At 34.7% G+C, this 24,744-nt stretch overlaps 3 protein-coding genes across 10 annotated transcripts in view; 2 read left to right on the forward strand and 1 right to left on the reverse strand.

Moving 5' to 3' along the window:
* The window catches only part of TRAPPC11 (trafficking protein particle complex subunit 11), a 37,590-nt gene extending 33,854 nt beyond the window's left edge, over positions 1-3,736 (reverse strand). The window contains exons 1-4 of one of the 2 annotated variants that reach the window (XM_087963249.1): positions 3,431-3,736; positions 2,129-2,353; positions 1,327-1,496; positions 915-985 (exon numbers count right to left, since the gene is read on the reverse strand). In XM_087963249.1, the coding sequence (XP_087819375.1) occupies positions 915-985; positions 1,327-1,496; positions 2,129-2,332 (445 nt within the window). In that variant the 5' untranslated portion in view covers positions 2,333-2,353; positions 3,431-3,736. Of the gene's footprint in view, positions 1-914; positions 986-1,326; positions 1,497-2,128; positions 2,354-3,257 lie in introns of both variants that reach the window. The other variant, XM_087963250.1, reaches the window with a different exon arrangement.
* Positions 3,737-3,923: 187 nt separating this feature from the next.
* Positions 3,924-11,098, forward strand: RWDD4 (RWD domain containing 4). 3 transcript variants are annotated; one of them, XR_015749247.1, is made up of 8 exons: positions 3,924-4,088; positions 5,052-5,132; positions 6,053-6,162; positions 6,245-6,389; positions 6,626-6,743; positions 7,182-7,230; positions 7,328-7,498; positions 7,539-8,077. XR_015749247.1 is itself a non-coding variant. In XM_087963261.1 (8 exons), the coding sequence occupies exons 1-7, from the start codon at positions 4,065-4,067 to the stop codon at positions 7,333-7,335; spliced, it is 534 nt and encodes a 177-aa protein (XP_087819387.1). In that variant the 5' UTR covers positions 3,924-4,064; the 3' UTR covers positions 7,336-7,372; positions 9,674-11,098. The 3 variants fall into 3 exon arrangements, 2 of the variants coding, with proteins under 2 accessions (XP_087819387.1, XP_087819385.1); XM_087963261.1 differs by lacking the exon at positions 7,539-8,077 and adding an exon at positions 9,674-11,098 and having other exon boundaries at positions 7,329-7,372; XM_087963259.1 differs by lacking the exons at positions 7,328-7,498; positions 7,539-8,077 and adding an exon at positions 9,674-11,098 and having other exon boundaries at positions 7,182-7,231.
* Positions 11,099-12,234: 1,136 nt separating this feature from the next.
* Positions 12,235-24,744, forward strand: part of LOC113411866 (uncharacterized) — a 55,876-nt gene continuing 43,366 nt past the window's right edge. The window contains exons 1-9 of one of the 5 annotated variants that reach the window (XM_087963255.1): positions 12,235-13,115; positions 13,200-13,335; positions 14,182-14,244; positions 15,840-15,962; positions 18,967-19,044; positions 19,131-19,220; positions 20,812-21,367; positions 22,272-22,471; positions 23,408-23,814. In XM_087963255.1, the coding sequence (XP_087819381.1) occupies positions 13,285-13,335; positions 14,182-14,244; positions 15,840-15,962; positions 18,967-19,044; positions 19,131-19,220; positions 20,812-21,367; positions 22,272-22,471; positions 23,408-23,814 (1,568 nt within the window). In that variant the 5' untranslated portion in view covers positions 12,235-13,115; positions 13,200-13,284. Of the gene's footprint in view, positions 13,336-14,181; positions 14,245-15,839; positions 15,963-18,966; positions 19,045-19,130; positions 19,221-20,811; positions 21,368-22,271; positions 22,472-23,407; positions 23,815-24,744 lie in introns of all 5 variants that reach the window. The other 4 variants (XM_087963256.1, XM_087963251.1, XM_087963252.1 and 1 more) reach the window with 4 other exon arrangements.

Below are 24,744 nucleotides of genomic sequence, written 5' to 3' on the forward strand. Positions count from 1 at the left end.
TGATTTCTCCTCCCACTCTCTGACTGCAACCACGTTCCTAGAAAGAATCAGAATCACCGCTCCTCTGCACATAGCTGGAACTAATACAGGCAAATATCTGTAGCTCAGGGTTGAAAAGAGGGGTCCCTTGGTGCTCTCTGAGCTTACTTGTTTTCTTGCTTGTTTTCTTTCTAGCTGTTAACTGTTTTATTAATTATGCAAAAGCTGAAATAATTAACTGATCCATTTCATAGGAAAGGCTGATCCATTTTATAGGTGGCTTTCAGTCTATAGCAAATAATTATGTCCAGAATGATTCAATTTTCCAATGTTAATAATTGCTGTAAAACAATTGAAAGCAATTTGCTTGATAGACAATTCTTTCAAGTTAATTTATATGAATTATGCATTTTCAAAAGAATGAACATCTTTTCTCCATGGATTTCTATAATGCAAACTCTCATTATCTTAGCCTTTATTAAAAGATTTCCTAGACGTATCTTGCATCTATATCTTTTCTTGTTTCAAATATTTTTCCTAACAAGTATAATTGTATTGCAAAATTGTCAGTTACAAATTGTAGTTGTATTATAAACAAAAAAATCCTGCTTATTTTAATGTATCTAGTCTTCTTTTGCCTTAACAGAACTGCTTCTATTGTCAAAAATGCAATGGGGCAACTTTTATAAATCTGTTTCCAAGGATATCTGATCATTCAGGACAATCCTTCTGAGTTTATTGACAATTAGAGGAGAAAGTGTCCTGCTTTCATTGACAAAAATTTCATAAGTGGAAGATGAACACTGGATTCCAACCTAAACTATTTCCAACTATTTTCACTGCTCTTATTTCTGCTCACTAAACAAGAATAACATTCCACATTACTTTAGATTACCATGCTTCAGTCACACAACTCTAATTAAATTGTATTTTACCTGGAGGTAAGGGAGTTTTCTTCTGAATTAAAACTACAGCAACTTTTGTGTTTCGGCCCTGCAAACTCTGCCTGAAAAAAATAAGACATCAAGCTAACCAAAGATTATAAAGACTTAACAAAATAAAATGCATTTGTTCGTTCAGGTGGGCAATAACAAATATACAGATTTAAAAACTTCACAAGACTCAAAAATTGGTGTTTTATTTGCCATTTAGATTCTAAAAAGGAACTGCAGTGTCGTTTTACTTGACAGATACTTTAAACATTGTAAAGCTTTTATTTTTAAAGAAGCATTCAGATAGAGAACAGCTTCTAGTCTAAACCCAAAAGAAAAAAAAAGTGAATTGTATCTTCTTTCCCTCTTCAGTATTATTGTAAAACAGTATTTTATAGAATACATAAAATAATACCTGACAATTTCAACTCTAGTAGCACACTCTGATTGTTTTTCTTTCCACTGTGGCTCATCCCAGTCTAGCTCATAAAATACCACAACAAGTGCAGGAACCAAATTCAGATGCTTGTTCATCCAACCTGTTTTCAAGATACCCTTTGGAATGTACCATTCATATGACAATCTCTGAAAAAGTTGAAAAATGGTATCATCACTACTGCAGACAGGTGTCATTTTTGGTCCTTTCAAGTAAACATTGACACTTGGTGACTGCCTGGACTAATCTTTATATTTTTCTTGGCAAAATTTCAGAAGTCCTTGGGCATTGCTTTCTTCTTAGAGCTAAGAGACAATGACTGGTGTAAACCTATACAGCTGGCTTTATGCCTGAGGGAGGGCAAGAACCTAGTCTCCCAGTTTACACTAAGAGCTAGCTCTCTCTATTTTTCTTCCTTCTTATCATTTAATTTGCATATCTACGGAATGAGTTTTGCTAAATTTATTCCTAACGAAGCCAGTTTAAAATAATGTTTTATTATTTCTTCAGCTTGATTTAATATAGCTGCACATCAACAATATGTTTTGTTTAGGTTATAATCAGAGAAAGTTTCCAGCCTATTTAAGGTGTTAGGTTTGCTTCACCTTAACTATAATTCTTTATAATTATAATCTTTGCTTTTGAAAGAATAAATTTACAATGTTAATTCCCAAAAACCCTGGAAATACTCAAAAAAAGAATTTAAATACTTGAATCTCAGTAAAATAAACCTACATTAAAATATGATTTTTAACTCTTACTGTAAGATTTAGGGCAATACCTTTACTCTGCATTTGGGATACTCATGATCACCAGGAAGTACTTTGAAAGAAATTGGTACTCTGTCTGCTCTCCTATTTGCACAAAATGCATCCCAGACAGCTCGATGAACAGCATTATATACAACATCCAAACCAGTGAGTGTAACAAAGGCCATTGGTCGGCAACATAGTTCCACTGGAAAATCCCACTGTGAAGGGCTCATATTGACAGTTCCAAATATACTCTGAAATTTTAAGCAGAAAAAATATTCAAAACAATTTTTCTAACGAATATTGTAATATGTAGAATATTTAAAGTTGTTATTATCTAAACTTGTGACAAGCAGACATAATAAATTCAGGTGTTTCTGTACAGCAAGATATAAAGTTTGAGAGTATGAGACTGAATAATTCTAGATTCTATTAGACATTCCACTGCAATATTGTGTGCCTTAAAATGGTTTTGCCTGTAGCTAAATTGAACCAAATAGAAAAAAAATCAACCTTAGACCACAGGACATTTACAGGTCTTCTTTATGTTACCTGGAAGGCCTTCAAAAAAATTAACTCACCTGTGAACTTTAAAGTCATTCAAATAAATTTACTAACAAGTCCTACTTATTCACATCAAATATGGCTATATTTATAATCTCTGTAATACACATATTTCTCACTCATTTTTCAAGATTTTGGGAAACCATCGCCGTAAAATAAAATCACTTCTTAACCTTCTTAAGGCAGAAAAAGGCAGCCTATTTTCAGCTTTATCATCAAACCATTTTTCTATTATTTTGATTTATTTGGTTTCATTTTACATTAATACATTGTTTTGCATTCATTTATTTTATTGCATAATAATGGCAGCCATGCAGGCTGAAGGCTGATATTCAACACATCACATAAGGTAAGAATATTCTTTTGCTTTTCTACTGCATGAAGACCAACATGTGATTTGCAAATTACGGTTGATGGCTTAGCGCATTTTGTGATTCCAGCGAATAGTGCTTTATTCTATTCCTCAAGAGGAAATAAAATAAAGCTTGCTACAATCATGCTCAAAACCAGTCTAATGCACTTAATAGGACTTCCGTCCTCCTCTGATTAAAGTGCCATTTATTTTAATAAGGATAACTAAGTCTGAACGTATACCGCTTTTATTAAAATCTTCAAGTCTCCGTTTCACGTTCCGAGTAAAAGCGGCACACCTACGAAACCGAAATGTTTTCCGAAAAACAATGACAGAATGTCTTGTGTACAATTTGAACCTATTTCTCAGCCGCCGCCGCCGCCCCTTGTGCCTTTGCCTGAGAGGAGATGCTCACACTGCAAGCTCCGTTGCGACTCCGTCGTCGGTTCCCCTTGCCTCGCACCCGCACTACGACCTCCCCGGGGAGGAGGACCTCGCCGTCAGCCTTCGGTGACACGATCCATTCGACAAGCGGGTGCAGAAGAAAAAGGGAACATTTGGAACAGGAACCCGAGGCCTGTCTGAGGAAAACACCTAGCAGGCGTATTAAGATTGATAACCATGTATGACCAATAAGCACTGCGGGTCCTAAGCACCTGGCGCCAGCTATTGGAACGCGGTAGGAGATGGGCAGAGCTAAAGTGCCGCCAAGCGGCAAATGAAGAAGAAGGAAGGAAGAGGCGGAACCGACCGAGCTTTGCTCCAGTCTAAAATAAAGAACGTGCAAATCAGAAGGTATGATGAAAAGAATCGGCCAATAGTCAGCTGGAAGGTGGGTCACACTGTCCAATCACAGCTAAAGAGGGAGCGCCTGACTCCCTTTCCGCCTTGTCATTTTTTGCGCCTGCGCACTGAGGGCCGTCTTTTGTATTGATCTAGCGTGCGCGATTCCCGATCGGAGTGACGTGCAATTTTTTCCAGGAGACCGCGGAAGGGGAGAGAGCGCGATAGGAGGGGGGGGTGGTTTCCTTCTTTCCCGGTGTCGCGCCATGACGGCGAACGAGGACCAGGAGGTGAGGGAAATGAAGGCGTGGAATAGACTGGCAGGGTCCGGGAATGGAAAGAGTAAAGGCGCCCTGGGCTATGTGAAGACCGCCCCTTGGAGGGGCGTGACTAGGAAAGGACCGCCCCTCCCTGGATCTCATTGTGGGAGCTTCTCCGGCGTAATGGATCAGCAGTACGCGGGAAGGAAGCTTCGCCTGTGGCGTTTGCCTGTGTTTGCAAATAAGCGCTAGTGCCACGCGTGGAGCTTTGAAACGACAGGATAACTGCACTACCCGTTGCACGAATCCCTCGTTTGGCTTCTTTCAGTGGAATTCGGATTGGATGATTTAAACCGGTGTTTGTAAAATTTGGCAACTTTAACATGCTGGAGAATTATGGGTGTTGAAGTCCACCCATCTTAAAAGTTGCCAGGTTTGAAAAACACTGGTCTAAATGGACTCTTTCAACTCCATGGTTGTAGTAAGGTTGGCTCCATAAAACCCAGACGGTGCATTTGTGATGCTGTGTGTGAATATGGCTAAGATCATTTTTCTTCCGGAAATTAAGGGTTTTCTACAGCTCTGTGCTTTTATAGATATAGGTTCTTTTTTTCATGCGTCACAAAAAGCAATTTCTGGTTCTTTTCAGTCTTTAAAACCAATGCTACTGATTATACTTTATGGCTGATGACATCCACCATTGAAAACATGTATTGACATCCCTTATCACATCCCTTTAATTTTAGATATAACATATATGGCATGGTTAGCTTCCTAGGATTATAGAGTTCTTTTGAGATGTTTTTAAATATTTTTGAAAACTACTAAAATGTGATTTAAGATTATATTCAATCAGATATTGTTTATTTTAAATATTTTACTAAGCATATATACCATTCTACTCATGCCTGGCTGAGTGGTTTATAGTCCTCCCAGTACAGTTTAAGATTAAAATTACACATAAAACTATAAAGTGTTTGTGCTTTCTTTCAGATGGAGTTAGAAGCATTACGTTCTATTTATGAAGGTGATGACTGTTTTAGGGAACTTAGTCCCATTTCCTTTCAATATAGGGTAAGTTTTGAGAAATCATTAATTCAAATCAGCCTATATTAATCTCTTAAGCTTTAGGTTCTATCTTTATCAAGGTCGTTCTCGCTAAACAATGGTGACTGGGACCGGAATTTCCATTGCTTAAGCAACATCATCATAAAGCATGAAGTCTCATGAGCGCAGCATTTAGCAATGAAAATTCCAGCACTTCTGGTGGCCAGTAAATGGATTCACCAATGTTGAGTGCAATGCCATGTGATTGCCATTTGCAGCCTTCTGCCAGTTTGACTTTGCTTGTAGGAAGCTGGTAAAGAAGGTACAAATGGTGATCAAGTGACCACAGGATAATACAACATAATTGTGACTCAAGCTCCTGGATTGTGATCACATGACCTTAGGAATGTTGCGACCATCAGAAATACAAGGATCAGTTGTAAATACTATTTGTTCAGCGCCATTGTAAGTTTGAACAGTCGCTGAATGAGTGGTTGTTCAGCAAGGACTTCCTGTATATACATTTAAGACAATTTGTAGTTTAGCTACAACATCAAGGCATATAAACAGCAAGAGCTGAAGGCTGTATACCAAGTTTTACACTGAGATGTTCAGGTTGGGTGTACTCATTTTCTTAATATATCCAGACATAAATAATGCTGACTCATTAGTTTATGAAAAGGGAGCATAACATAGCAGAAAGGTTCTGCTGATCATTGTTATAATCATAATTAAATTTATATTCTGCCACATTTCCTGCTGTATAGCTATTTTGTGGATTCTGGTGAAGTCATATTTGTATTTTTAATGCTCATATAACACTACTTGAAAATTCCTTCTAAAATAGACATTGAATGTAAAAATGAAATATCTATTTCAGTATTTTTGTTAATTAAAGCTTGAATTGACTGGATTCCTGAATAGACATAACTTATATGTGTTTTTAGATAGGTCAAAGTGGAGACCCCAAAGCCTTCCTTATAGAAATATCATGGCCAGAAACATACCCACAAACTGCTCCTGTCATATCAATGGATGCATTCTTCAACAATGCCATGTAAGTGGTCCAGTTCTTAAGACGTTCAAGAAACAGTCTTTCTAGAATTAACTTTTTATCTTTTCTTTGTCATCTGCACTAGATCCTCAGCCATAAAACAAAGTATATTGGATAAATTAATGGAAGAAGTTGAAGTTAACCTAGGAACCTCAATGACGTACACAATATTTGAATATGCTAAAGATAATAAAGAACTGTTCATGGAAAATCAACCAGTTAATACTGTGGTGAGCTTATAGTTCCAAATATTGACCTATCTCATCATATGAAAATGTTTTTCTATGCAATCTGTCAGTTTCTTGATATTGAATTGTTATTATAAGATTGAATTCAATTCCTAGCCATGTTTGACATTCCTATATTAATCCAGTATCCCAGAAGCAGTGATTGTATCATACAAAATATTGTTTTGACAATTAAACTACAGAGAATTCTTAACAAATAATACATTTCATTTTTGTAGACAGCATTAAATAACTGCATCTCAACTGGTCATTCTGAGGCAGCACCACCAACTAAGAAAAAGGAGAAAAAGGAACAATTGTCCAAAACGCAAAAGCGGAAGTTAGCTGACAAAACAGGTTTGTATAACTTACTCCTAATATAGCTTAACTTTCTTTTAATTAAAAAAGTATGGCATAGAATATATGTTTTATATATAGGATATAGCAAATACAGGATTTTTCCTGTATTGTGATTTATGCTGAGCTTTTGTGCACAATAGGTGTTTCTTTGTTTTCTTTGTTTTCTCACAGAATGTATGTTGCTGAACTAGAACTATCAGCATGACCAATAGTCAGGGATATTGACAGTTAAAATTAAGAAACATCTGGAAGGCCATAAATTCCCTTCCTCATCACTGCTAAACATTCCCCAGTTTTTCATAACAGTTTGCGATAAGCCACAGTTGGCAATTTTAAGTTTAACCACAAACTATGATGTAAATTAATACATTAATTTTAAAATAGATGCTTGAATTCAAATTGCACGAATACATAAAGAATTTTTATTTTGACTAGATCACAAAGGAGAACTTCCTCGAGGATGGAATTGGGTTGATGTAATCAAGGTAAGAGTTGAAAATTAACAATATTAAAGTGGTAACTTTAGGCGAGATTTTAGCAGTATCTAATATTTTTTTCTTTGTTCTTCTTTTAATCATTTTGGATATGAATGATAATGGGATTTTCCTCGTGTTATTATAAAGCATGTAAGTATTTCAATCTTACTGAACCATTTTGAACCATGTTTTTAGTTCTAAGCATTGATATCTGTATATCTTTTTTGTCTTGATCAGTGTTTCAGAGATTTTGTACTCCATCCTAAAGAAAAAAATGTAGATATTTAATTAAGCACTAACAATCTGTATCCTGTAGAACAGGGGTCGCCAACCTTTTGGACCTCAGGGATCACCAAACTTATAATTTTAAATCTTGTGGACCAGAGACCATGGGAAAATCCCCAAAAAGTTTGCAGGAAAATTCCCCACCCCATTTTCCTACCGATCGTTCTTTATTTGGGATCGCAGGATACCATCTCCAGCTCCGTTCTCGGGGAGAGACTTTTGGCTTCGTGCAAGGAAAGCAGCAGAAGCAGCAGAAGTCTTTCTTTCTCTCCCCAAACTCTGCCACAAATGAGTCTTTGTGAGATTTGTCGCACTGGCACAGCCTCTTTGAGCAGGATGCCTTGCAGAGTCCCAAAGACTCATTTCTGGTGGAGTTTGGGGGAGTGAAAGAAAGACTTTTGCTGCTTTTCTTGCATGGAGCCAAAAGCAGAAAAAGAAAGAAGCAGTCAGGTGGCAGGCGAGGCGAGTGGGGCAAGTTCCCCACTTTGCCCTTTCCCTACTCTCCCCACTCCCCTCAGGCAAGCCTTGTGTTCCCGCGGGCCATGTGGGTGGTGCAGCCTTGTGTTCCCACGCAGCCTGGATTAATTGCTATGGGGGGGTGCTTTGCGAGTGACATTTTTGTGCGGACCACCAAAATTTTCTTGTGGGCCACCAGTGGTCCCCGGCCCACTGGTTGGCAACCACTGCTGTAGAAGAGTGCTACACATTGTTCAACTAAATCTGAGGCAAATCTCATATAGTATGCAATAATAAAATTAAAATATATCATTGTGATTTTTACAAATGGGTTGCTAAAACTAAATCATTGTAGCATAAGGGCAGTTGAATGCAAAACAGGCAGCCACAATTTCCTTTCACGTTTATATCAGTTACTGGTTCAAATCAGCTAAAAAAAATTGAGAGCAAAGCCAAAGATTTTCAGCAAATTCTCCAACTTCCTAAAAACACAAAAAGAAGCTCAACTTATTCAGGTATTGTCCTTCAGAAGTCATGTTGTATCCTTCATATTTCAAAGACTAATTTTAAAAAGGAGGAAGGGGTTAGTCCCAAGTATCCATGTTGTCTTTGGAATCCATTGAAAAAAGTATCCAGAAGAGTATCTTAAACATTTTTAAAAAGTATGTGTTTGCATGCATTAGGATTTTAAAAGTTCCCTGCAGATACCATTGTTCAGCAACCACTCTTTCAAAAACCTTTCAAAGTTGCAGTAGTACTGAATGAGGGGGCTTAACAACTGTTCCTCATAGTTGTGACTATTGCAACCTTTCTGTGGTCATGTAATTGCAATTTGGGCAGTTGGCAACTAGCTTGCAATTAAAACAGTCACAACACCCCATGGTTATGTGATTGCCATTTGTGAACCTCATTGTTCGCTTTCAGCAAGCAAAGTCAACAGGGAAGCTGACAGATCACAAATGCTGATCATGTGACTGCGGGACACTGCAACCTTGCAGGATTTGCCTAATGATTTATATTGAAACTGGTACAATTGCCAATTAAGTCAGAGTAGTCACATGAAATTATGCTATATGACCTCATCACTTAGCAATGGAGTTGTGGCTCCCAATTATCATTTTAAAGTGAGGACTGTCTGTTAGCAATCCAACATGCATATTCTAGTTTATCACATGTCTCCTAGTCTCTTTAAGTCTCTCCACTGAAGCCATATCATCTACAGCCAGTTATGCCCATTTTGGGAGAAAACCCATATTTACAGCCCATCAAGGGTTTTTCTGATAAGCTTATTGTTTGATTTCAGAAGCGTGTACAAAAAAATGTTAATACCTTTTAAAGAATGTGTGGTGTTTAGCACAAATAAAATAGTTTTATCTAATAATTATATAAAAACTAATAATGCTATTTTTCATCTAAAAAGACCCATCTAGTTCCTTAGATATATCACAATGTATTAATCCAATTCAATTGCTGATCTGGGACATAAAGGTGTTGTTCACTAGGAATAGCCAACATTGTTGACACTATAACTTGCATATTACAATTTTGCTAACTTATACTGTGTAGGATACAACTGAGTATAGTAATGCTATGATGAAAATAGCAACAGTTGTGTGTTCTCAGTATGGTTTATAATAACATTGTCACATTGATTTTAATTGCTGTTTATTGTCACAGAAAAATTATAAAATTATTTTTGTCTTTTTACAGCTGAGCAAAACGGGCTCCAAGGATGATGAATAGGAGGACTTTGATCCACATTGTAATAACATTGATTTTCTCCCCCACAAGTTTTATAAATAACAGTTCCACACATGTTTAAATGTGTTAAAATGTACCCATCAAGAACAATATTTTTCTGGCTTTATGATTTTTGTCCGATCACGTTTTCCTTTAGAGGAAATATGTCAAAGGCAGTGTTGATGTACTTTGTCATGACACTGACTGTAACAATATGTAATTTTAATGTATATTGTTATTCACTAAATCATAAAAATCTTTAGTGGTAAATGAAATCAACATAGCTTATTTTAGAACATTTGCTCTAAAAATTCTAGACCTCTTAATCTTTATATTTGTATTTGAATCCCATGGTTGATTCTTGTATATTTACAGTATCATTTCAGATACTATTCATAGCATTCAGCCTTTATCAAAAGGCTGAAAAATGTTATTGTAGCTGATGTTATGAAAAATGTGCACCAACTTAAATTACATAAAAAAAGAATGTATAGCCCAATTCAAGTGGGCATCCCCTTTGTGCATAGCATATTCATTATATTCTTCAGTGTGAAATATAAAACAAAACAAGGCCATTAGTTACAAAAAACAATGTGTAGCAACAGTGATTTCTATTTTCATGACAATTTTGCTACTACTACATTACATACTATTGATGTTCCAACACTGGTGCATTCGTTTCGTGGCAATTAGCTCTTACCAAAGAACGACTATCCCCATTATTTAATTGGAAAGTATATATCCAGTATTCTCTAGGTAATACCAGTCAGTAAAAAGAGAAATAATATTCATTTGGCAAAGCTGCTAATATATGAAGAAAATAAACAGTTACTAAAGTGGGGCCTACAGATAGGAAAGAAGTAATGATGTAGATCTGAACTCATAAGATAGAAATACCCATTTTTCTGGCTGTTGCTGAACTTCTACAGCCAGTTTCCCTTATCGCTGGCAATGTTGTTCTTGACTGCTGGAAGTTAGCAACATTTAGAGGTCTTACATTCTCACTATGAAATAAGCTCCATCATAAACAGTTGAATTTATTTCTGTGTAGATTACACTATATGAAGAATTTCATACAATGCATATGATAAAATAATTATTGGCATTGCTAATGAAAATGCCATTTTTAGTTATATTTCTTTTTGCAAAAAATAATGGGATACTGGCTTCAGGTGCTGCCCCCCCCCCCCTTTATTTCAATTTCAATATTTTACTTGGAAAAATGGATATTGTCATTAGTTTTCAGTCAAATTAATAGCTAAGATGATATTTAGATGGATCAGATATCTTGTATTTGAGGAGTCTGCTTTAGTAGGTCAGTAGTGATAAAGAATAAAATGCCTTAATACAGTTTTTTTAATTGTTGGGAGGGATTAAATAAATTTCTATTTATCTTTGTTGTGTTTTTATTTATGTTTGGGCTCTTTCTACAGACATTGGGCATGTGGTAGTTAAAAATAGTCTAAATGGAGTGCTCAGTCTTTGTTAAATAAATGGAATTAAAATACATAAATTTGATTTGGCAAAAATATGTACCTAAGTCATGTTAAATATTGCTACCAAATAAAATATGGTAACTACTTTTAAAACATCAATTTCAAACGGATTATTGATATACTAATAAGTGAATACATCTAAAAAGTCTGTGATTGAATAAAAGTAAAATTGAAAGATTTTTTGACGAAGGAAGAAGTGTGTACGAATTTACACAAAGCAATAAACTATAGCTACCAAAAAAGTAAATTCAAGCTTCTTTAAAAAAAATAAAGGTTTTAAAGCAACAAAGGAAGATTTTAAATGTAGGAGATCTTGCTCTGGACATTGGATGTTAGAAAATAGTAATGGAAAAATAGAAAAACAGCAAAAATATGGCCCAGTATGAAAGCCAGCAAGTGAGGGAACACAATGCAAGGATGAGAGTCTCAAAAGAGACCCAAGTTAGCCTGTGTTTGAAGCAAGAGAAACAAAGTGGCACAAAAGAGGGGTGATGTGTGCAAGGAAATGCAAACATATCACCATTTGTAGGAATATAGATGCTGTGATGTTTCAGGCCTATGAAACATCAAGGCAAGAATTTCGGGTTTGGTATTTTTCATAGGGAGTTAAGGTATTTCAGGAACAGCTTTTTGTAGTTTAACTACTAAATATTTATGACACAAGTTAAAGACTGATTTTTTTAAAGGGAAAGCTAATGTATCCAGGGTTCCACAAATTAATTTAGTGGGGAAACTAGTTATCTAGAATTTTGTTTATGACATATTGGCAAAGAAGAGCTACACAAATTTTGGCAGATTATTTGTATAAAAATATGATTTGTGTGAAATGAATTCATCCTAAAAAAACTAATATATTTGCACCTCTGATGAATCAGTATATTTTTCTGAAGGAAGAGGGAATTTTTTCTCATCTCTTGAGAATCCACAACTGCCAAGCTTCAAAAAATACTGTCCTTTTATTCAGTCGGTCCCTGACGGAGAACTTGTTGCTTGTTTCTATGGAACAGAGATCTAGTTACCTTGACAATGTATTTGAGTAGACGAGTTATGGGGGAAAAACAGTTGGAATACCCTATCTCTTCCTCTGCTGATGTTTAACATGTAAACCAGATCTTCTAGGTGCACAAGAGAATATTTAAAAGGTAGGCTATCTGCGTATTCCTACTGTAAACTTTTAAGCTGGTATATTATGATCAGTACAGTTTAAAACCTGTAAAAGAAAAATGATTTCCTAAAGCCTTTAAGCAATTAAAAACAAATTATTAATTATTATCACTATTATATAGGATATATTAAATTATTAAAATTAATTATTAAAATATTTCTCTGTGAATACAATCTCTTTAAGTACCTAGAGCCATTTTTATTCTCTAAATGGATTAAGTATGTTATTCAATCAAATAATTTATCTACAGTATCCATTTTACTTAAACAGCCACTTAACAAATTTCAGACAAGATAGAGATATATTTTTCTCTTCGTCAGGTTTTATGCTAATATTTGTAATTTAAGTTTTAAAGGGAGGTTACAACATGGTACTTATTCTAATCGTTAAAGCAAAAAATCATACTGATATGCTAAATAAGCCACGATCCTGAATAATGTTCACATACTAGATTTGACTTCTGATTCTACTTCTAGTTCCTTTCATATTTGGGCTTGTGCTAATGTCAATACATCTTCAAAAAGACTGAAACTTGAATTGCAACTCAAACAAGTTATGCCACTGAATGTTGCTATGAGTCTATGCTGCCTGGGAAACATCCATTTCCATAAAACAAGAGCAGAAGGATAAATCGAAGAGGGCATATTCCCAAGACTGCTGTTCTGTGGGTATTTTATAAGAATGATACTTCTAAAGAAATTTGGAGAAAAAGTGATCTGCTGATAAGAAATATAGTTATATGAAAGTGAAGGTAATCCTTATGATTTGCCTTTGATTGTCAACTGCTTATTTAAATGATCTTGGAAGGAAAATTAGATATATGTTTATATTATAGGTACCTGATTCTAAGGTCTGGAAAAAGAAAAATTACCTGGAAAAGCCAAACAATAAAATATAGCCTTAAATTAGCTCATTCAGCCATGATGTTAACTTACAGAAAACGAAATTTGCTTCAGAAGTCTTTACATTCAGTAAGTACATTTTTAAAGATGAAAAATTAATTTTAACTTTTTTCTATTTATGTTAGTTTATGTTCCAAACAGGTAGAAATAACAATGAAACAAATATAATACCGTAATGATTTCAGATATATGTAATGTGGTTAGTAGGACATTGATACTAAAGGGGGATCCCTAGATGATAGTTTCACAATAAAATTACAAGAATTATTATTTACTTCATACTTTTTCATACAAATGCTAACCTATACATAGTTTTGAAATACAAATGTAGAACATGACAATAGCAAAGAGCAAGGAAAAATGTACCATTAAGCAGCACATTTTAGAAACGCACAAAAATAAAAAGTGAGCACAATATGTAAAAAGCCAACATTAAGCATGTATAAAGCCAACATTAAGCATTTCCATAAATCAAGAAATGCTTTATTCAGTCCTGGCTGAATGTTGACAAATGTTCTCAAATAAATCTAATAGACACCCCCCCCCTGCCCTACACAGTGGGTCTGCAAATAATTATAAGATTTTGCATCTATATTACTTTTTTACATCAGGTTTTTTTTTTTGAAATCTCAAGTATAGACATTTATTGTGTATCAATCAAATTGACTAGCTATAAAAACTAATTTTTGTCTTTTTTGTTCTTGTAGTTCTTTTAATATTTTACCTTTGAGATAAAAAATATTTTTAAAAACATACTTTAAAAATAACAGTGCTTGCTAGTACTATAGAAATGAAGGACAGATGACGCACAAATACTTGCCTGGATTTCAGCAATGAACATTGTTTTTTCCATATTCAACTAAATAGATTGTTGCAGTATTGGAGCCCAGTAAGCTTTTATGATCTTTTTTACAGGATGATAAAGAAATTGTTGCTTTACCTCCAATTCATAAGCAACCAATGGAAAATGTGACAAATGTATGTATATTTCAATAATAATACCTTCAGTGAAACTTGTGATATAGTCAGTGAGGTTTAACCCATAGAAAATAGGCTTAGGGAGCAAGGCCTAAATTTACAATCCAAAAATCAAGGCCTAAATTTACAATCCAAAAATCAAATTGAACATGAATTGAAATCAGAAATAGATGTTTTTCCTGAACTGGAACAGAATTTGAGTTATCATCAGTTTTTGCTGAATCTTAGCCAAAAGAGGAACTGGTTGAATGGAGGTTAGGTTATAATTAGGAGTAAAATGTGGTATCTGACAATTCAAAAAGAGAAAAATTCATCAGGTAAGCTGCAATGAGCAGCCCCTCCCCTTCATAAATCTGGCTGTGATGTCAACAAAGAGCCAATCACTTGCAGATACAGCCAGACATCTCTACTGCCAAGGTTTTAATATGTCCAGGAGGCCTCTATAGTACAAAGAGGCATATGTACTTTGGTACTTTGTACCAAATTGGTACTTTGCTATACTGTAATGTGATGTACTGATCAACACTGCTCCCTGTTGCTCACAAGGTGAGTTCTGTTCTTCATCTGAATTACCTGAATGAGCTATTGGATCTAGCAGAAACAGAATAAGGGCATATAAACCAATATTTAGAAGATTGTATAGATCTTGCATAATAACAAAGTCTCTGAAGTTTGTTTATGCATCTTTCCAAATGAAGACATCAGTGTGTACTGTATTAACCATGGCAAGAGATAGATTACAGAGCAGGATCAAAGGTCAAGAAGTAATAATTTCCTGGGTCACTAATAAAAGGTGAAATATGATACCAAAAATATAAAAGAGTTGAGATAATAAGATATATAAGCTGAGACACAACTCCATTTCAACCTGTATTTAAACTTCAATATATAGTTTAAAGACAGGCTGAGATGGAGTTGTCTGAGAGGAATTCAAAGCCTGAATTCTTTTCAAACATTATTGGTTAGTGTCTCTAAAAATGAACCAGCACAATTGTTAATGCTTTTTATTTGGCAATTTGATCTTCTAGAAATTCTTGTTGTTTCAATATTAGTTTGATTTCAAAAACTCCTAGTGCACAAAATTCTTATTTTTCCAAATATATTCATTTTGTATACATATTTCTCTCATGCTGCATATAATTTTCTCTAAAACAGAGTTTCTCAGTCTTGGCAAATATATGTGGACTATAATTAACAGAATTTCCCAACCAGTTGTAGTGTTTCACTTAACAAATGTGGCAAGAAAGGTCATGAAATGGGGCAAACTTCACTTAACAAATGTCTCACTTAACAACAGAAATTTTGGGCTCAATTGTGATTGTAAGTTGAGGGACTACCTGTATAACAAAGTAGCTGCATAATAAAAATATAATGTATTATGAGAATACTAATATCTGCACCATCAGCCACATCAAGCACCAATTATATATTTGATTAGCTTTCAGCCTTGACAACAGCCAGTTGAGATCTCTAATCCTTTGCAGTTACCTTCAGATAATGATTGTTTTCATCTTCACAAGTACTTATCTAATGTGCACATTTGAGAACTGAGAGAACAATAATTCTACATTAAATATATTTGTCTTTATTTTTAGCTTTCCAGCAACTTGAATCTCCAAAAATGCACTACTGATATGCTCCACGAAATGTTTTTATCACCACATATTTCAAAGTCACAGAAACATGTATACAAAGATATGTGCTCAAAATGGACTGGGGTGAGTTACCATCTGACCTTCCTAATAAAGAAGTAGGGGAATACACATCATCTTAATGAACAGTTTAAGAATAGTCCAAGGCAGATGCATAAAAGTGATAAAAATAGTTAACTAAGAAACATCAACACATTTCTTTTAAAAATAGAATCAATTCTTCTTGCTATGAAATGTAGAATGCTATGTGGAACATAGTAGTAAAATATTGTGCATCTGTTGATTTTTTTATTTTTTTTATTTTTTTATTTTTTTATTTATTTGTCAATTGCTCACAAGATAATAGGTATAAGTAAAAACATAGTTATGAATACATGGATACATATACGAAAAATAAAAATATATATAAAAGAAACAATAGGACAGGGACGGTAGGCACGTTGGTGCGCTTATGCACGCCCCTTACAGACCTCTTAGGAAAGGGGTGAGGTCAATAGTAGACAGTCTAAGGTTAAAGTTTTTGGGGTTTGGGGAAAAAAACCACAGTCAGGTAGAGTATTCCAGACATTGACCACTGTGTTGCTGAAGTCGTATTTCCTGTAATCAAGTTTGATGCGATTAACCTTGAGTTTGTATCTATTGTTTGCTCTTGTGTTGTTATGGTTGAAGCTGAAGTATTCATTGACTGGTAGGATATTGCAATGTATGATTTTATATACTATACTTAGATCGGACCAAAGGCGGCATAGCTCTAGGTTTTCTAGGTCTAGAATTTCGAGTCTGGTGGCATAAGGTATTCTGCAACGAGTAGAGGAGTGGAGAACTTTTCTTGTGAAATATTTCTGGACTTTCTCAATTGTGTTAATATCAGATACGTAATGTGGGTTCCAGACTGATGAGCTGTATTTGAGTATTGATTTAGCAAATGTTTTGTATGCTCTAGTTATTAGTGTAATATTACCAAAGAAAAAGCTACGTAAGATTAGGTTAACAACTCTTAACACCTTTTTGGCTATTTAGTTACAATGGGCTCTAGCACTTAGGTCATTTGAGATGAGGACTCCAAGACCCTTGACAGACTTTGGATCATCAACAAGGTCTTGACTATTCAGCCTGTATTTTATTTTCTGATTTTTTTTTTGCCAATATGTAGGACAGAGCATTTATTTTTTGAGATTTGAAGTTGCCACTTGTTTGACCATTCTGATACACAGTCAAAGTCTTTTTGAAGGGTAGTAGTATTGTCTGTGGTGTTGAATAGCTTTACATCATCAGCGAAGAGAACGCAGTTGCTCTTGATATGATCACAGAGGTCATTTATATAGAGTATGAAAAAAGTTGGTCCTAGAACACTGCCTTGGGGGACACCACTGTTGACAGGTACATAATTTGATTTGTCTCTTTGACAGGAATGCTTCTATCCAGTTATTCAGGTGTCCAGAGATACCGTAAGATTTTAGTTTTAGGAGTAGTTTGTCGTGTACCACTGAATCAAAGGCTTTACAGAAGTCTATGTAGATTGCATCTATTGCTTTGCCCTGATCGAGTTGTGTAGTCCATATATTTTTGCAGTGTAAGAGTTGCAGATTACATGATAGTTTTTTCCTAAAACCAAATTGTTTATTAGAGAGTAGGTTGTTTGTTTCTAAGTGGAGGATAATGGATTGGTTAATAATTGATTCCATGACTTTACAGGTGACGCAGCATAAAGAGATTGGTCTGTAATTTTCAACTAGGCTGGGGTTTCCCTTTTTGAAGATGGGGATGACTGTGGCTTGTGACCGTAGTTTTGGCAAGGAGCTGGTCCTGAAAGATTTTTCAAAGATTATGCTTAGAGGTTCGGCTATGGCAGTGGATATCTTTTTTAAGAAGTAGGCACATATTCCATCCAGTCCAATAGATAGAGATGGTTTTAGATTGCGTAGTGCTTTTTCAACATTGTCATCTGTAAAATCGATATGTATTAGATCATTGTAGTTGTCTGTGGTTCGACTAGGAAATACTGGGCATGATCCATTGCTGTTTACAAATACTGAGCCAAAGAATGTATTAAAGAGGTTGGCCTTAATAGTGTCATCATTGCAGTCTTTACCATTAGGTCCTTTCAGGGGTGGGATGGACCTTGAGTCTTTTAGTTTGTTGTTTACAAAATTGTAGAAAGCACGGGTGGAATTGGTGCGTAGAAGGTTTTCTTCTTGTTTAATGTGATAATTGGTGCATTCAGTTTTTATCTGGTGGCATAAATTTTTGTATCTTTTGAAGTTGGCAACCTGACCAGATTTGTTTTTCCGCCAAAGTGATTTCTTTTTGGATTGAGGCTTCCGTATTGTTTTGGGTAATTTGGAGCAGGGGGCGAGGAGCGATGTTGAAGATTTATTTGCAAAATCCTTAACAGTTGAATTCAATTTCTTCCTCAAGAATGTACAAAGAATGGAGATTGGGCTTTCTTTGTTGGAGGTGAAAAAAATCTGAGAGTTTATTGATTCATGAATTATGATCATGTGTCATTTGGTATCTCTTTGGAATGGAATTGTAATGTATATAGTGAGGTTTAAGGGGATTTCTCTAAATGTTAAAGATGTTAATGGAATGTTGCATTATAAACCAATGCTTTGGCATCTGACTGTTAATGAGGAATGATGGCTATGTGGAAGGTGCCTAAATCACTCTCATAATTCTTCAGCATTACATAGGGTGAATGCAATTGATGTGAATTGTGTTTCAAAACATCTGGCATAGATCACCTGGACCTTTGGGTTACGTTGTGATCACTATTAGTAGAAAGAAAGAAAGTAGCATGAACTGTGGCCCCAGTATATCCCTTTGCTGTAATAAGGCTTTTAAAAACAAATGTTGGCAAAAACTATGTTCTTAAGAAATGAAAAGAAATTAATCTTTTAATGAAGGAAAAAAATAATTAATAACCCCTTTTCAGTACTTACAGAATTATCACTATGCCCTTATTATTAGTTGCTAATACATTTAAGTAAAATAGTATTTTTAAGAAGATAGTTAGCAACAGATTAATAAGGCCCTTTAAAAAATATTAAAGTTATTAAATTTCCTCTAGAAACAAAAATGTCATTGGAATATTCCATATGTAAACATAACTGAAGAAACAGACATGAAAGTGAAGAAGCACTTAAAAGTAGGTGATTATTTTTTTCCCCTTTAAATATTTGGAAAAACCTGGAAAGCAAGTATTTTCCTAATGTCTGTCTTGGTTCCTTCCAGCATCAAATGTATTTTCGTTTTGCTAAAAGTCTGAATCACCCTTTAAGCAGTAAAAGACACCTTAACAATACAGACACATTCATCATGAAGGTAAGAGAAACCATTCCATAAATCCCACTTCTCTAATACAATTTTCGGAAGTGTTGTGCCATTAAATAACAGGCAGGTAAGTTGATAAACATATGGCTTAATTGTATATTCTCCCGCTCTTCAATCAGAATATTTTTAAAATAATTTGTTCAAATGGAAGATCAAATATTTTATAAATTTGCTGACCATGTTGTTAATGGAATCTGTTTCTGTTGAATTGGTATTTTTCAAAATATTTGATCAAACGCCAACTTGGTTTCAAAGGAGTGGAATCAATCCTTTGTTATTAGAGCACATCTACAGTATATACATACATACATACATACATACATGCATGCATGCATGCATACACACACACACACACACACACACACACACACACAAACTCTGGCTGTGTTTATCTGTTTCTCTGTACCCTCAAATTAGCCCAAACTGTGTATTATACCACAACAACTTTTGAATCAAGGTACCTAAAATCTTCTAAATTAAAGAATTTGTAAAAAATAAAATAAATAAATCCAGGCCCATTATCCTGTGGAACTGAAATTTCCAGTTTTATTCACAAAGCTGTGGCCATTGCAGTTTCCACACAGTTACATGATGGTGATTTCCAATGGCCCTTGCCAGCTTCTCGCAAAGAAAGTTGGGAAAGCTGGCAGGAAGTCAGAAGTCAATCTCACTCCCATTGCTTTTTTGTCTACCCATGGTTGTTTTATTTATTTATTTATTTATTTATTTATTGATTTGTTCAATTTGATTTGTACCATTTTTCTATTTATGATATGTCTATTTATGATATGTACTCTTCTTAGATGATCGCAGAACTGTCTGGCAATAGAGTAAAAAATGGTCAGCCTAAAATTTAATATTCATACTGGTAACATCAGACTGTGTACTACCTTTCTCTCAAAGGATGACCCAACAAATCACAGAGTTGTCTAGTCAGTAAGAAAAATTGATGAAATTTCTTTTGCTAGCTACCTATTTTGTTGTCCCAAACACTGGAGAAAATAAAGTAAAATCAAAGCAGGATTTAAAAGCATAGCAAATTGCTTGATCTAAAAAGTCAAAAATAAAAACAACCTTGAATAAATTTTCACTTATGGAAAATTTTTATTCAAATTTATATTAATTGCAAATACAGATACTATATATTACTAATGTTTTACTATTAAGGGTGGAAACACTAAGTGTGAATGTTTAAAATGTTAGCATTTCTCTTTAAGATTGCATATATACATACACACACACTCATATTGTATATACTTCCATCATTAAGAACAATTTCACTTAAAATCAAATGGTATTGTGTATAGAGACCCATCTTATCACCGGTATAGTCATAATCTGCATCTTGATCTTTCATTTAATATCCTTGTATTGATGCCATCTCAGATAGCCCTCCAAAAACAGTGTAATGGGTGTTAGCAAAGTTTAAGAATATTTTATTCTTTCTAAGCCTTTAATGTACTACCTCCATTGAAGGAAAGAGATACTTGGGGTACTGTCCTCATTACAAAAATGTATGCTTATTAGTAGAGAATGTACTTATAATTTATGTACCTAATTACAAACTCTTCTCTCTCTTTAGCAGGAAGGAGACAGTACAGGTCAGGCCAAAGGTTACCATGCAGCTGTCAATATTTGTTCAGAGGAGCCTCTGGTTAAAGACAAAGCCTCTGAATTCACTGAAAATTCCAAATACAAGACAAAAACACAAAAATCAATGCAAAAGTACAGAGAGCTCCCCCAAAGACAAACAAGTGGTGACTTTCTTCATTTGGAAGAAACAGACACAATCCAAGAAAATAAATTCAACAGAAGAATAATATATTTATCCAGAAGCACACTTTCAGGGTCTCTGCAGTTCTCAAACATAAATGGATCAGAAGAGAATGAAGCAAAAAAGGCTGTTTTCAAGGGTTACTCTTTTTTGACTACATCTCATCTGAAAACCCAGACAGAAGAAACTAAACCCCGTAGCATTTTCCTAATGGAAACCCAGGATGCCACAAATGATGTCATATGTTGTCAGAAGAACCCAGCAGACACCAACACAAGCAGGGATGTAGTGAGAGGACAAATCCATTTGCCCTGTTTAACCAGAAAGAAAAAGTTTATGATCTATATCTGTGGAGGTTATCAAGGTACTTCCAGATGATTTGGGAATTTAAATTTTTATAGAAGGCCAAAATCTAATCTAAACAAAAAAGAACATTCCTTGAGGTTTAAATAGTTGTTGTTGTCGTTGATATTAATATTATTAAAACCATTAGAAAGCCAAGTAATGGCATTCTTGTAGCATCTGAAGGATGAGTATATCTATAATTCTATATTTTTGTTCATTTGATACATTTTTTTTTATAAATGAAAAGCTTTATAGTCTGACAGCACATTATGCAAGAATACCAAGCTAAATATGTTTGGATGTAGTTAGTAGCTGGTTAGTGTGTGTGTGTATGGGTTTGTGTGTGTATTCAAATAAACTAAAGTAATTAAAAGAGATTCCCTTTCTAATTCACTGGGCTTTTTTTATACAGGTATCCTCAATTTACGACCATTTATTTAGTGACCAAAGTTACAATGGCACTAAAGTGATTTATGACTGTTTTTCACACTTAATGAGCATTGCAGCATACTTGTGGTCACATGATCAGTATTGAGGTGCTTGATAGCTGGCATGTATTTATGGCTGTTGCAAAGTGCAGGGGTCACCTTTTGCAACCTTTTGACTAGCAAAGTCAGTGGGGAGGCCAGATTCATTTAACAACCATGTTACTATGTAGCTTAACAACTGTAGTGATTAACCTAACTGTGGTGAAAGGTCATAAAATGGAGTAAAAGTCACTTAAAAACTGTGTTGTTTAATAATGGAAATGTTGGGATCAGTTGTCATAATTCGAGGACCACTTGTATTACAATTAGATTGGAGATACTGAATATAAATATTGCAATTCTGCCAATTTTTTTTTAAAAAATTCGATGTTGCATAGGATTGCTTTAAAATCAAGGTAACACTGTTTAACAATTTTGCTTGGTTATTTTAATTAGATTCAGAAGTAGAACGAAATGCATTAATGGAGAAATCCTTCCCATGGCTATACAACTACTGTAAAAAGAGAGGTTATGACTTCCATTTATTTGATCTAAGGTGGGGAGTAAAAGATGGTATTATCAATGATCATCAAACAGCTTCTCTACATACAAGGACATTAAAGAAATGCCAACAGTTGGGATTCCATATATTTACTGTAAGTTGAATAGAATTAGTTACTCATCTGACAGTTTTATTGTGCAGTCTTATATGTTTTAATGAAGTTTGTTTGCTCTGATTAGTACTGAGTTCATTCGTCATGCTAAGAAATGACCATGGTTTGTTAAATAAGCAACAACTGGCTGAATTTACACATCAAACTTAAGCCCTAATATTTGGTTTGGACTTAGTGTGATATGTGAATCCAATACATAACTGTATTTTGTAAACTAGTGATTCTCAATCAGTGGTCTGTGGACTCATGGAAGACTATGATGTTGTCACAGGGGGCCCAAGAAGAGGTCTTATGATTTAAATCTTGAGTAAAGTCTTGGGTCCGTGGACACAAAATATATTTAAAGAGGGTCTGTGGTGAAGAAAAGGTTGAGAACCACTGTTGTATACCACTATTTATGGTTAATCAAGGAGAGAACAACCTAAAAATACAGAGAAATTTCCCCACAATTAGAACAATTAATCAGTGGAATGACTTGCATCTAGAAGTTGTGGGTACTCCAATACTCGAGGTTTTAAAGAAGAGATTTCACAACCATTTGTCTGAAATGGTATAGGATTTCCTATTTCAGCAGGAGGTTGGACTAAAAGAACTCCAAGGTTCCTTCCAATTCTGTTATTCTATTAATATGACACGTTTTCAATATTCCATATTGAAACCAACCGCATACGAATCCAACTAATGAAAAATGTTGCTCTTATGAATCTGTTTCTGTTACAAATCTACTAGATGAAATAAAAAGCAGAATTTACCTATGTACCAAAATTAATCAGATCATCTTCATAACATTTGCTTCATTGGATCGCTTAATTTCCAATTGGCACAATATATTAAATATATTGGAATGCCATCAGCTTCAGAGAAAATAATTTGTTTGCTAAGAATCATTTTAAAATTATTTTTCACACTGCATTTCAGGTTTTTATTGGCCAGAAGTACGATGATCTCTCTCTTCCAGAAATAATAGGCAAGGAAATTTTTGAGTTAATTAAAGCTATGGTGATGCAAAGGAAGCTGAATATCAAAACATCAAAATGCATACCACCTGCTGATTTGAAAGATGAAATCAAAGTAGAGAGAAATGAAAGTCAAGGTGAAATTGTTCAGGATTGCCAGGATCTTAATGCAATGGAAGAGTTTGAAGGTGAGATAAGCAGCCAAAAAGAACATGAAGTGATTAATTCAAATGAATTTGATCTGCTTAATACTTCTGTACTCACCCAAAAGACAGTAGCTGAATATGAGAAAGAACTTCAGCTTTTGAATCAATGGTACAAGTTGGATGAAAACTGCATCCCTGCAGTTTACAAGCTTCAGCCTATTTGGTAGGTTGGATTTTGATTTTTTTAATTGGCTGATGGCATTAGTTACTTTAATAAATTGTTTTTTCAGGAACCTCAAGAGGAGGAGTGTGCCTTTCATAGACGGGTTTGAGACCACTGACTATAGTATCTTGTGGATTGTCTACAAGGTTTATTTTATGATAATTTCCAGTCAGCAATCAAAGGGGAACAGAATTTCAGCCCAGTAACACTGAGAGATACTGCAGGGCATGACATTCTTCCCTACAGTAAAGCTGTGTGTTACTTTGAAAAGATGTTTCATGTATGTGTTTCATGTTGCTCTGCTTAGACCTCGACTTACTGAAGCAAGCTACATCAAGGCAAGAACATCAAGTTCATATGACATTGAGGCAGCTAGCTGAAGCAAAGCAGCTCACCCTGTAATTTTAATTGTATAACATGCTAAACCATAAATTATCACTTAGAAACATATTACATACATGCAACACACTAAACCAAAGTTAAGCAAACCATATTTACAGTCTTTTTAATGCAATTTATGAACTCTTAGCTGCCTAATTTGGGCTTTATTAACACTAAACTTGCTATTTTTCTTATGCTTTCATGAATAATCTTACTTGATTCAGTGCATCTGGAATATTTGCATGACTTTTGTGGTAAATTAAATTTGCATTGACTCTCTTTCTAGAAGATTAAAGTTAAAACTAGGAGAACTCAAGCCTGTGGGTGCAGATTCAAGTAAGAGTTCCTCCATCTTTCTCCAAATGATATCCTATTTCTGATAAAAGTAAGACATTAATGACCTCTCAAGGTCCAGATGTATCTGGAGACGACTAATTTACTGCCTAGACTAAATCCATTTTTCAGCTCTGTAGAACAGAGAAAGTTTTGGTCATTCTGCTGCATGACCAATACTAAATATTGGATAGGAGTGAGGAAAATGTTTCTATT

This window comes from Notechis scutatus, chromosome 4, assembly GCF_049901735.1.
Source record: "Notechis scutatus isolate UNSWTSFEM ecotype Mainland chromosome 4, rNotScu1.2, whole genome shotgun sequence".
Lineage (NCBI taxonomy): Eukaryota > Metazoa > Chordata > Lepidosauria > Squamata > Elapidae > Notechis > Notechis scutatus.

Coding starts and splice junctions, on each gene's coding strand:
- RWDD4 (XM_087963259.1), top strand. CDS start 4,065: ATGACGGCGAACGAGGACCAGGAG. Junction 4,089..5,051: donor CGGCGAACGAGGACCAGGAG/GTGAGGGAAATG, acceptor GCTTTCTTTCAG/ATGGAGTTAGAAGCATTACG. Junction 6,390..6,625: donor ATCAACCAGTTAATACTGTG/GTGAGCTTATAG, acceptor TCATTTTTGTAG/ACAGCATTAAATAACTGCAT.